Source organism: Spinacia oleracea, chromosome 1 (assembly GCF_020520425.1).
Source record: "Spinacia oleracea cultivar Varoflay chromosome 1, BTI_SOV_V1, whole genome shotgun sequence".
Taxonomy (NCBI): domain Eukaryota; kingdom Viridiplantae; phylum Streptophyta; class Magnoliopsida; order Caryophyllales; family Amaranthaceae; genus Spinacia; species Spinacia oleracea.
The window spans coordinates 127,453,686-127,466,719 of record NC_079487.1 but is presented as its reverse complement, the minus strand read 5'-3'; the positions used below and the strand labels follow the sequence as shown (position 1 = coordinate 127,466,719).

At 32.3% G+C, this 13,034-nt stretch overlaps 2 protein-coding genes across 2 annotated transcripts; both read right to left on the bottom strand.

Moving 5' to 3' along the window:
- Positions 1-1,933: 1,933 nt before the first annotated feature.
- LOC110782835 (ribonuclease 1) lies at positions 1,934-3,770 on the bottom strand. Its single transcript, XM_021987083.2, has 3 exons — positions 3,586-3,770; positions 3,279-3,434; positions 1,934-2,607 (listed from the first exon to the last, which is right to left on the bottom strand). Exons 1-3 carry the CDS (start codon positions 3,697-3,699, stop codon positions 2,179-2,181), a joined length of 699 nt encoding a protein of 232 aa, XP_021842775.2. The 5' UTR covers positions 3,700-3,770; the 3' UTR covers positions 1,934-2,178.
- Positions 3,771-7,509: 3,739 nt separating this feature from the next.
- LOC110782833 (ribonuclease 1-like) lies at positions 7,510-9,061 on the bottom strand. The gene is made up of 3 exons (XM_021987082.2): positions 8,945-9,061; positions 8,563-8,718; positions 7,510-7,938 (listed from the first exon to the last, which is right to left on the bottom strand). Exons 1-3 carry the CDS (start codon positions 9,059-9,061, stop codon positions 7,510-7,512), a joined length of 702 nt encoding a protein of 233 aa, XP_021842774.2.
- Positions 9,062-13,034: the final 3,973 nt, after the last annotated feature.

Below are 13,034 nucleotides of genomic sequence, written 5' to 3'. Positions count from 1 at the left end.
TAATGAGAAAAATTTAGTAAAATTGTAGAAATATATGAATTCCTCAATTTTGCCATGCGTGTTTATTTTGAAAGGAAATTATGAAAAAGTGATGTGTGAAAATATGTGGAAATCTTTTAGTTACAATTGGGCAAATTTAGTTTTTCTTAGTTTTTCTTTCAGAATGAATGAAAAAATTGTGGAAAACTAGATAAATCTTACTCCCTCCGTCCCTTAATACTCAACCCAGTTTGACTTTTTGCACTATTTACATAATTCACTTTGACCTTATTTTATTTCTAGTATATGAAAACAAATGTTAGTATATAATATATATTTTCAAAATATTAATATTTTGAAATTGGTGATCAAACTTGTGCATTGTCAAGCGTCGAGTATTAAGGGACAGAGGGAGTAATTCTCTTATTAATTTCAACAATTTTCTTATTAAACAAACCAAAAATTTAAAAATAGGTTAAATATAAGGACAAATTGTTTTTTACCACCTACAAAAATCGAAAAATTATTTTTTACCACCTAAAAAAATTAAAACTTGTATTTTACCACCTTAAAAATAATTAAAACTTGTTTTTTACCACCTAAAGAACGAAAAAATAGATGAAACATTTATGTATGGCTACCTAATTCAATTTTCTCCAATTTTATACATTCCTTGTGTGATTTTCTTTAACTCTTTCACCATTCGCTCTTTACTTCCATTAAATTTTGTCAATTTTGTAAATTAATGGTGGTGAAAAATTATGTAAATTAATGGAAAATAAGGAAGCGGGGGAAGAAAATAGAGTTAAATACATGAAATCGTGGAAGAATAGAACATATTAGAAGTATTACCGTTATTGTGACCCCTACATAACATTTTCATATATTTTTCCATTTTTCAGGTGGTAAAAAACAATTTTTAAATTTTTTTAGGTGGTAAAATACAAGTTTTAGTTTTTTAGGTGGTAAAAAACAAATTTTCAATTTTTTTAGGTGGTAAAAAATAATTTATCCTAAATATAATTGAATAATTTTTCTTATTATTAAACAATCAAACAAACGGAGTAGTAATTACTTGAATTTTTCTTTTCCACATGTTTCACCTCCATCTCATTCTCACGTTCCTTCTAGTTAATTATGTGTCCCACACCCACATTGTTTTTTTTAAAAGAAACCAAGTTAATCCCGTTGAGAGGTGAGAGGAAAAACCTAATTTTATCATTTCGGATGATGAGGTAGAGGGAAGAATCAAAAGCTGAAAGCCATATAATTAACGACATTTAGCTTGTTAATTTATAATTCAAACTTATCTCTTTCAATGGCCTGCCTATACCCATCTAATTTATACGGAGTACTTTGTTTTGTAAAGAGGTGGATAAAAGTTGAAAGATTAAATATATGATTAGTGGGTTCTGATTCGTCATATATCGTAATCCTAATTGTACTGTCTATTTTCTAGTCTACAACTCATTTTTTCTTTTTGGCAGAATCTACAACTCATTTATTCCAATTTCTTTGTACACTCAAAGTTTTGAAATCCGTCGCGTGCAAATCAATAATACGGAGTAGATCGTAACTATTTGTTTGTTTTTGCAACTATTTTCACCCAATATTTTATTGATATTTCTAATTTGGTACTTCAATTGTACGATAGGGAACAACCCATGTTATTAGGACCAAAAAGGAAAAAGAGGGAACATTACTTCAACTCTAGAGAAATAAATAAAGTACTACATATATTTTAAGGTTTCATATTGTATACATATGAACCCATTTTAAACTAGTTAAATGCTCTGAAAAGTCTTAACCATCGTTTCATACTCAAAACAAGTAAAGTCGTCCCCGTGGATCAACGAGCTTAACTAGTTAAAGTTTTGAGCTGTTGTACTACTCAAGACTCGGATAAATCTCCTCTTAATTACTTACAGCAAAAATTAAATAAATCAAAATCAACTAAATAACGAAAATCACATTATATATATTAAGGTTTTACATGTTACAAACTGACCGGATTGAATTATACACAATACCGGGCCAATTAGTGTTCATACAAGTAAGAAAAAAGAAGCTGTAAACTCAATGTTGTTGCTTGGCAAAAATTAGCAACAAAAATACACAATTAATTTTAAGCGTTTTATAAATACACAATAGAATAAGCTCTAAAAATGGCTAATTCAGCTTGATATTACTATATATAGATTAATAGAAAGCCGGAAACATAATTTTGGAGGCACAACTACCGCGTCCTCTAGGAATGTAAGGGCATTTGATGAGCTTCCTTCCAGTTCTATCAGCACAAAATGTGACTTGCCAAATCTGGCTTTTCCCTTGAGCATTATGGTTACACTCAATCCAAGGGTGAAACCCTATTGATCGAACTATCGCCTTTTTAATGGATTTGAGAGAGTAAAACTGGTTGTTTGGCCTAATCCCGGCTCGTGTTAAGGCATGAAAGACGTTGGCCTTGTTCTTGAGGTTCAGAGCGGCTTGGAAGTAAGGGATTTCTCCTAGGGTGGATTTTGAGCATGTTCCATGTTTGTTCCATTCATGCACCCAAAACTTCCTTCCTATTTGTGGACATGTGAATGATGGCCATGACTTTTGTAGCCTTTTCTCCAAGAACTTAATCTGCATGCATACCAAAAACTTTATTAGTAAAGTTTTTTTTAAGGAATTTAGGTCTTGGAAATGAATAAACTCTTTTCTGCATTGGTATCCTATAGAATGTTTGAATCGTACGGATCCTACAGTGGCAGGTCTTGGAAACTTTTACGAAGAGATTAACTAGTAGAAAAATTAAGCAATACAGGATACGATTTATACAATTACACACAAATATTAGGAGTCGTAACTAACAATATACTACAAAATTTCCGTCCAGCTAGGGAGCCGGTCTCACCCGAGGCATATAAAACATCAACATCTGCCACTAGATCATACGTTCTAATTGGACTATCTAACCCCTAGCTAGTTTGTTTCTTTTTGTTTAGCGTGAGGTAACTTAATATAAACTGATTTTTTCCTAATAAAAACTTTATAAATTAAATAAATAAGAAAAGCATGAGGTCCATGACTACATGTTGGTGATGTTACAACTTACAACTACAATCAATAAATTAGTATGTTCACCACAATTGAATAATCTGGCGGAGACATTTACATTAATATCGATCTATCATCATTAAATTTTTAAGGAGAATCTCACGAAAAAGAAATGAGTACAATATTTATATGACGACCCATTCTAATTAATACAGGAACATAATTAATTAATTTAGTTAAAGATTGTAAGAACATACCCGGCCGACGTCATAGTTGTCGTCGCCGCAGTTGTAAGGGAAGCTACCGTCGTTGTAGTAAGGCCAAAGCCCGTAAATAGTAAAATCTGCACTTGGCTTCCCTGTAGCTGGTAAACAGCATCTCGTCCCTCTTTGGTTACAGTACGATCCTAACCACTGCACAAAATCGTTTTCGTTATTGTCTATATTAAAATTTCATATAGAACTACATTGATCAATATAATGGTAAAACAAGGGAAGGAATAAAAATAACAAACACGAAAACGAAAACGAAAACGGAAACGGAAACGGAAACATAGGTATGTACCTGCTGCACCAAATAAAATGCACGTAAACCACTGTTAGAATTACCAAGAGCAACTGTTGCAAAACTTAGGAGAACGACGATTTTCGTCAAAAATGAACTTTCCCATTTTCCCATTCTTTTTTCTCTTTCTTTTTTTCTCTGTGCAATGTTGTGATGATTGTGGTTGGATGATACAAGATATGGTCCTATTATATAGATTTATTTTCTTACGATTTTTGGCATTACTTTATTATATTTATTATCATTTCTTAATTAATTAAGATTAGTTATTATGTAAGTTTATGCTTGCTTGCTTGAGAAGTTGCTGGTACAACAGGGGTACCACGTGAATCAAAGCTAGTTGCGTTTTTAGAACATGGGACTACATTAAGTATTTACCTCAAAAGTTGTAACTTATCAATTAAAACACCTAATTCGAAATTAATATTCACATTAGTCATGTAATTTTAACTACTTGTAGTGATTTTTGTTCGGTATATACACATTAATACTACTCCCTCCATTCCATATTGATGTTCTAATTTATAATTTTTACGTTTGCCAACACACATTTTGTGTCATTTATATCTTTAATTATATATTTGCAAAAGTTATAAAATTTTGATATTATTAAAGTATTCAGGGAGACGTATCAAACAAGATTATCTTTAGTTATGAATAGTGTCAAAATTCTAAAGTAGAACATCATTATGGAACGAATGGGATATAAGTCTTTGTTGTAATTTGAACTAAGTAATTGATTGAGTGTCTCTTATTTTCATTGAACTTATTGTATTTGAACATATCTGAACTTATACAATTTAATTGAAAAAGTTGAAAGAATAGGGCATGAATAATATATGACCAACCTCTATCAGTTGAAAGAATAGAGCACACAATAAAGGCGTTTTACGATAAATTTTAATTATACAACCGGTTGTATCATGCATAAATTGGCTTATATGCATCATATTACTGACTAGTCGGCTTCCATTACTATTGCAAATTGCTTTGCTAAAATAGGGATTAAGTGTGGTTCGTGATCATTTTGCACGATTGATAAGTTGTGAACAAAGTTGGACAAATAGGAGTTTCCTTTTTCTTATCAAGAAAAAGTAGGAGTTTCTTTTCGACCCATACTACTTGTAATAAAAGGAGTGTATATCTATCTAGGTGGGCAGTTTCTGTTGAGGCTTTCGTATGCTACTATGCGTCTATTCATACTATTGTGTGAAACATTTCCTCAACCATTCCCGGAAGGTGGTATTATTGAGTTTTTTCCCCCTTATCTTTTTGGATCTTTTACCAAACTAGCTATTTTTACAATTTTATTTACCAAAATGGCTACTTTTAGAATTTATTTCTCAAACTAGCTATTATGTATAATTTATTTACCAAAATGACTATTTTCATTTTGTGACAAAAACAATTAAACTGGTTTGGTTTGGTTCATTTTTTAATACAGTAAACCGGTTTTTTTGGCTTTTAGTTATCTTTTATTTTTGTCTATTTTATACTCCGAATTAATTTTTCTTTTGAATTTGCCCATAAGTAATTTAAAATGTTGCTCATGATGGTTTTATTTTGATACATACACGATACACCATAGTAATAATTTAAGTTCATTTTTTTAACCCATTTTCATATTTTAATTACGTTTACTTTATGACAACCTAAACTCCAAATCCAATGGTCGGAAAATTTGTATTATGCATGCTTGTTATGACGCATCATCTTCTCAAGTTACACAATTGCTACCTATTTCTTGCTCCAATGATAAGTTAATTATTAATTAATTATTTTAATGAATTTTTATTCAGTTCATAGTTTATTCTTAATAATGAGAAATTACAGTAATTTAAAAAAAAAATACAATTGGTTATGGAAAGATAGTGGTCTGACTTGTAGGGATAATAGATGCAAAAATTTGCATTGTTAGGCGTCTTTATTGCACGCGCTACTCTTCTCCTTCACGTCACTTTCACGCACACGGTTTTATAGTATGTTAAATTGTTGGTTGATCGAGTTTGCCAAGCAAATTCATTTAACACAACGAATTCTCGTATCTAAGAGATCAAATTAACAATATCCGCAACAACGATTCAACTAATTTCTTTATATTTGTAATATTTGCGAGCAAGTCCTTATAAAAACTTTTGAAGTTGCTAAGAGGCTAAAAGTATAAGTAAATCGTCAATCGGTTCACTATTAAAACAATTCAAACCGGTTCACTATGTTAAAAAATTAAACCGGTTCATTGGTTTTAAAAAGCCCAAATTAGTTTACTGGTTTTTTATTGAAAGTAAAAAAACTAGCTACTTTTTTTAAAAAATAAATAGTAGCTACTTTGGGAAATACAATTTAAAACTAGCCGTTTTGGAAAATAAAATTTTAAAAGTAGCTAAATTGGTAAAAGATCCTATTTTTTTCGCATTAATAAAAGTCTTTATTTTTTAATTTTTTTTTTTAACAAAAGTATACAAAAGTTAGGAAAGCTCGCTCAAGACTATGGCCTAACTTATCTAAATAAATAAAATAAGAAAATTTACTATCAATATAGAGATCAATATCTTGGTGAGTCGTAATCTAGTGGCCTACGGCAGCAATATAATCTGCAGGTCGGTTAGCTTTTCGATATACGTGTCAGGAGGAAACTTCATCAAATTGATTCAACAATTGAACAAAAAAAAACTTTCTTGCAACAAAGTTACGATATTTACATATCGTACATTATTTATGTCTTTTTGATCCATACCGTTTGTGTGAGCCTATGGTCCTATTGTAGGTGTGATGAATCATGAGCACGATTGACGACCGATATTATAGTCGAAAGATGAACCTTCCTTTAGATTCTGCATAAATCATCATCCGACAAACAACTTGTGTTACACTAAACTCTTCTCAACTAGAACAAGTTCCACACAAGGTCACGCATTACACTATTAGGCAAAAAAAAAAAAAAAAAAACTTAATTAAAAAAAAAAGTTCGAAAATATCCAAATTTACCGAAGTGTGTACACACATCCAAAAAAAGGGTGATTTATTATTCGATGTTTTCTCGTGTTTTTACATTGGTTTCCTTTGGCGCAATGTTTTAATTTATCTTGTTCGAGGAGGTATGTATGAAGGAATTTATTAACATGGGAGCACACTTTACGGGTCATCGTCTCACATGCCTCGGCTCACCATTATAGTTTCTGTTGACTTCTTTACCTAAAGAATAATGCACATGTTGACGATATGGAGAACACATTACCTTTTATTTAGTTTAACATGGAACCATATACTTAATATTCCTCCATTAATTTTCGCACCAAGATAAATAATATTATTCCTCCATTAATTAGCTTAATAATATGGTTTATGTCGATTTATGAAAGCATTAAGTTTATAAGTGGAATTGATTTATAATAATTTGAATTTGTTTGTCTTTCTTTTAGCTTTATCTAATTAAGTAGTTAAATTAATTAATTTTAGATGTCCAAAATTTGCAATCAACAGCATGAATTATGGTCGTACGTACGCGTTAAGTGCGGTGCAATTATGAATTCCAAAAGCAATTAGTAATCCACCGTCTGGTCCTTTGCAATTACTCCGTACTTCAATTCCATCAGCCGTACACTACGGATCGTGAATTGGGTGTACTATGAGTCTATGACTCATCGACTCTATGAGAGAAAATGTTGGACAATAATAACTTCCATCTAAAATAGATGTAAGTAGCTCTTATTAATATTGATTAGTTTGTTATAGATGCAAGTAACTCTTATTAATACCAATTGCATGTTAATGTGGATATAAATTTAGTGAAATGGCGTCACGATGAAGATGTTTTCGTCAAGCTCAACGATGGATGTTAATTAAGCAACCAAACAAGCTAAGGAATACATTTATCACTAGTTCTAGTATACAATTATTCATAATTTCTCAACAGCTTTGAATTTCCTAGTAAGAAGGAAACTTGATGGAAGGGGCACAATTTGCTAGCTCCTTAGGAGCATTGGTGCAGTTGATGAGATTAATCCCTTTTTGATCAACACAATGTACAACTTGCCAAATCTGAGTGTTTCCTTGAGCATCATGGTTACAGAATATTGTTGGCCGGAATCCCCCCGTCGCCGTAGTGATCGCCGTCCTTATGCTCTCAAGAGGGTAAAATCGGCCATCGGGTTGGATCCCGGCTTTTGCGAGAGCTTGGATGATTTTCACCTTGTTCTTGAGGTTTAGAGCAGCTTGAAAATATGACATTTCATCTAGGACAGGTTTTGAGCATGTTCCATGCTTGTTCCATTCATGGACCCAGAATTTTCTTCCGATTTGCGGGCATGTATATGATGGCCATTCCTTTTGCAGCAACTTCTCTATGGGTTTAAGCTGCATTTATTTTATACCAAAGTTACTTATTCAGTTTTATACTTTTATGTTAAGTAGTACTATGTACTATAACAAAATAAAAAATCAACAAATCTCAGTCTTAGCCATTATGCCAAGAACTCATTAATATCATGGATCATTGTCAGTTATTCGATATGTAATAAATACAAGAGGATATTTAAGTTACAATAATGGTACCAAATTATGTATATTACTAATTACAAAAGATAATAAAATATTATGAGAAAAGCTTAGTTTTAGCTATTACATTCATTGCTTGTTAGTTTAGTTTATAGATCTTTTTTTATCTGTATAGATGTGTTTTGACCGATTATTAATGATGTGTTCTTAATAGTTGGTTGAAGTCACAAGATTAGTTTTATACTCTATCACGCACCCTCACATGAAAGTCCATTTGGGTTTGAAGTGTGGATGTAGCATAGGCCTTCTCATACCTAGCGCAAAATATTCCACTTTATAAGGAGTGGTGGATGAGATTTGAACCCGTGACCTTTGAGTCACGCTGGCTCCAATAACATAGCAAAGGATAAACTCAACTAAAATTTAAGCTGATGTTTGAAATTCCAAAATTAATTTTATACTCTATCAAAATTATATACATACCAGACCCTCATCAAAACTTGCACCGGGACAGGATTGAAGGGAGCTACCATCACTCTGATAAGGCCAAAGCCCATAAACTGTAAAACCTTTCTCGCCCTTTCCTGTTGGTGGGTAACAACACGTTGTCCCTTTTTGGTCACAGTATGATGGCAACCACTGCATTTTGAAAGAAAAAATAAACACCGTAAACATCAAATTATGTAACTTGTTTATTTAATTTAGGACTTGAATCTTGTCTAATTACAAAAGATAATCAAAGATTTAATTTAGGATGTGAATCCGTTGAAAAATATAATGTAGAATGAAGCGTAACAAGTGCCCATAGATACTCGTTGTAAATGCATTAAGAAATACTACGTACAATTAAATACGGAGTACTTACCTGCTGAATGTAGTAGAATGCCTGAAAATTATTGCTAGTGTAACTTTTGGCTAGAGTTAGAATTGCTAGATTAAGCACAAGCTTAATTACTAATACTAAGCTATACCATTTTGCCATTCTTTCTTTCTTTTTGTAATGACAATGGTTAAGATTAAAATGAATAAGATAATCGGTAGGTAGCCAATATTATATACGGAGTACATATATTGTATAAAGTTGTAAATGAAGTAAATAAAAAAAAGAGTATTTATTATTTCAGGATCTCATTTAATTTTTGTTACAATATCTCACTTGATTTGTTTTCTAAAGATAAAGAAACAAATCACAATTTCCTTATACTCCGTGTGAAAGTATTTAAAATTTACGCAATGTTACCAACTGTCTGTTGGTTTAATGGTGATTGGGGTTGTTGACTAATATAGTGTTTTGATGATTATGAACAAATGATGATTATCTAACTAATGTGTGTACTGTTTAGATGTGCATGCACAAGTAATGTGTGGTCAATACAGATCGTTTAGTTGGAAGATTATGAAGATATATACCAGAAGAAGTGAAGTTCCTGAAAGGAACTCTAGAAGTGAAAGGAACTTCAGAAGAGAAGTCTAATTATATAAGTGTATCATTAGACTTAGAGTTTGTTTCCTTAACTACCATACTTGTTTATTAGTTTAGTTTTCTTCATCTTGCTTGTATTGGTTGTCATCACCGACTTTATGGTTTTGATGATAACTAGCAAACGACTAACCTATGTTTGAGTTCCAATATGTATATTAAACAAATATAGGTTTGATGAAGAAACAAACATGAAGAGTTCAAGTCAATAAATCAAGTATCCAAGCAGCAACAGAGTTCTTCAAAGGAACACAAACAGATCAGTTCCTCAGCAGAACCTAAGAGGAACAACGAGTATAAAGTTCCTGAGTAGGAACAAGCATGGAGAAGTTCCAGAGGCGGAACTATCAACATGAGGCTCTTGAGTTGGAGCATCATGAAGCATGAAGAAGAAAATAAGAGTTTATTTTCTAGGATTCATGTAAGTATGTAGAAACTTGAATAATTAAGGAACACGGTGCCAAAAGGAACTTGTCGGAACTTATGAGAAATAACGTCAGTTTATTTTCCTATAATATTCCTAGTCTTAAGGTAATTTTAAGTGTCAATAACGTGGCTTTTAAAACTCCTAGTTGTTAGGGATTTACCTTTGACTTTGAGTATTTATCTCCTAGTAAAACTCTATTTATTTATGTTTTTAAAATAAAAGATAATTTTTGTAAAATCTTATCTAGGTTAGGATTCTGATTTTAATATCATATATTTATTTATTTATTATTTAAATTTCGTTTTTACTAAAGTCCTATTTAATCTAGGATTTGTTTTGAATATCTTTTGCGTTTTTATGTGTTTAAAATTTTATTTTTAATAAATAAAAAAGAATTAATTTTTTTTATAAAATAAAATCTGATTGTTAGTTATTTTATTTTAATAAACTTTATTTTTCTATTTTATTAAAATCAGATATAAAAGGTTTTGTTTTAGAAAATTAAAATCATTGTTTTACGTTGTTTTGGAAAAACTACATAAGTGGAGAAATAATAGGAGATCATGGAAAACCTGATTATGCTTGGCCCTAACTCCATGATTTTCTCTAATGACTAAAGTCATGGGATCATGCCTAAATTGAAGGGCTTAGTGGTTGTTAGTGGAGAAGATTATGGAGAAAGTGGTTGAGGTTTCTTCCTCTATAAAAGGAGAGCTTTCTCATTCATTCAAGAGTGTCTGACTCTTGCCGTCATTCCAAAGGGTCTGATTTAGGTGAGATATTTTCATAGAGAAATTTATTTTGTTTTCCACGTTTTTCAGTCAGTTCCAGCAGTTCCGAGTTCCTGTCAGTTCCGAGTTCCTTTACAGTTATTCACTTTCTACATATTAGAGTTTAATCAATTATCAAATGTCTATATTTTAAGAGTTGTTCAAGAGTTGGGTGAGCTCTTGTAATGGGTAATTTGTCAAGGGTTTGAGTGAATTCTTGTATAAGTTTTGGGTAGGAACTTGAGTGAGTTCCTGATGTGTATGGGGTAGGAACTTGAGTGAGTTCCTGTTGTATTTGGGTAGGCTTTGAGTGAAGGCTATGAGAGAGAAGCATAGAGGCTTTGAGTGAAGCAAAAGAGTCAAGAGAGACTTCTAGGGAAGTCAGTGAGAGCGTAGTTGTTTGAGGAATAACTATTGGGAACTTGAGTTCGTAGAGGAACTCAAGTAATGCCCGAGTTCCTTATAGGTTTGTAACTGAGTTGTTGCCCTATAATTAAAAGAGTTTAAGTTGAAATCCCTAGTGGGTCGAGGTTTTCTTTCTAGTTGGGCCTAGAAAGTTTCCTCGTAAAATCTCTCTTGCATTGTTTCTCTACTTGCTATAAGTTTCTTTATAATTCCGCAAAATTGGCTAGCAAGTTCCATACTACAATTCACCCCCCTTCTTGTAGTGTTCCATCCGAATAACAGGGGTTGATCTTGGTAGGGAAAATCGCGTGTTCGACCCCTGCAACAATAATTGGGAGGGGACTGAAACTTATCCACTAAAAACTCGTCCCGAATCCGGATTAACCCTAAGGGTGAACCAGGTGGTAAACCAAAAAAAATATTATGCAATTCTCCCGATGTAAATAGTAACGTCTTCAACGGTCAAAAATAATAATAATAACATCTTCACCGCTGCTTTTGGGAGGTAAATAAGGCATCAGATTTTGTGGCTAATTACGATGATAATCATGCTTATATCTATGGGGTCTATTAGTTTAACTCTTGTAGGTTGAGTCTTCCTCTCCAATCTTAAATAATTTTTTCTCCTCTATCATCCCAAAGATGAATTATGTTGACCATATTTTAGAAGCTAACCTAGTTTCTATTTTCTTATCCAAAAAAACACACCAACATAACATTGTGACAACTTGTCTCTTACTCTGTATCAAACTGGTTAATTGTCTGTTGGTTCACTGATGATTTGGGGTTAAACTTTGTAAGAAGGACCGCGTATTCGTTCCACAACAACAACAATTGAGATGGAACTGGAAACTATACACCCAAAAATCGCCCCGAATCTGAGTTAGCCCTAAGGGTGAATCGGGTGGTGACGGAAAAAAAAATGTGAATGATTTGGGAAAGTTGGGGCCAGCCCACATGGAAGATGACTCCATTGGATGGCCCATTACCAAGGCACCAGTTCACTCGTGCACCTTCCAAAGCCCACTATCATTGTTGATCCATGATATATTTTGTCGATCCAGAAATATAAGTAGCAGCATCATTTACCAGATTTTTATCAACGTCTCTTTTTTATGTTTATGGCTTTTACCAACTTATGTTTTTCTACCGACTTATTGACGCTAGTGTGAGATAAAACTTCCACATTAATTAATTTTTATTTATTTTCAGTTTCTCAGATTTTTGTCCAGGCCCTTTCCGATTTACTTTATTTTTTCAGTTCATCCCTCATACCCTTTTTCCGGACTTCTCAAACTTGTGAAAATTAAAAAGGTAAAATTTAGATATAATTTAATGTTTAAACGTCTTAAGTAGAGTCTTCGTATTCCAAGACTCATGCTCAGACTTTTTTCATACATTCCCACTTAATTAAAAGGGAGGTATTAGGTTAATACTCAATCAGATCGACTATTGTTAAGACTAGCGCTAAATAATCGCTAATCTTACTCTAACTTCCAATTGGTTCAATTTCACTATCTTAACTTGATTTGTAATCGCAATTGAAGTTTCCTTTGAACAAGCTCCGAAATTAAATCAGGAAAAATTGTGTACAGGTTCTACGTATTGATCCAACTGATTATTTCATCCAAGGAGAATTACATATGCTACTAAACTTTTACGGAGTAGTAGTTTAGATACATACAAAGATTGAGAATTTAATTCAAATCCCAAATTGCAGTAATTAAGCCCATGTTACAGAAGCGCATTCACCACCGTCGGTACGAAGTTCTCAGTGACTCTTGCTCCCAAGGGTAACACAACTATCTTTCATTTCCGTACCCCGATTGAAAAATCGAATCCGAAATTATTTTAAGAACTGCTCTTATCTCTA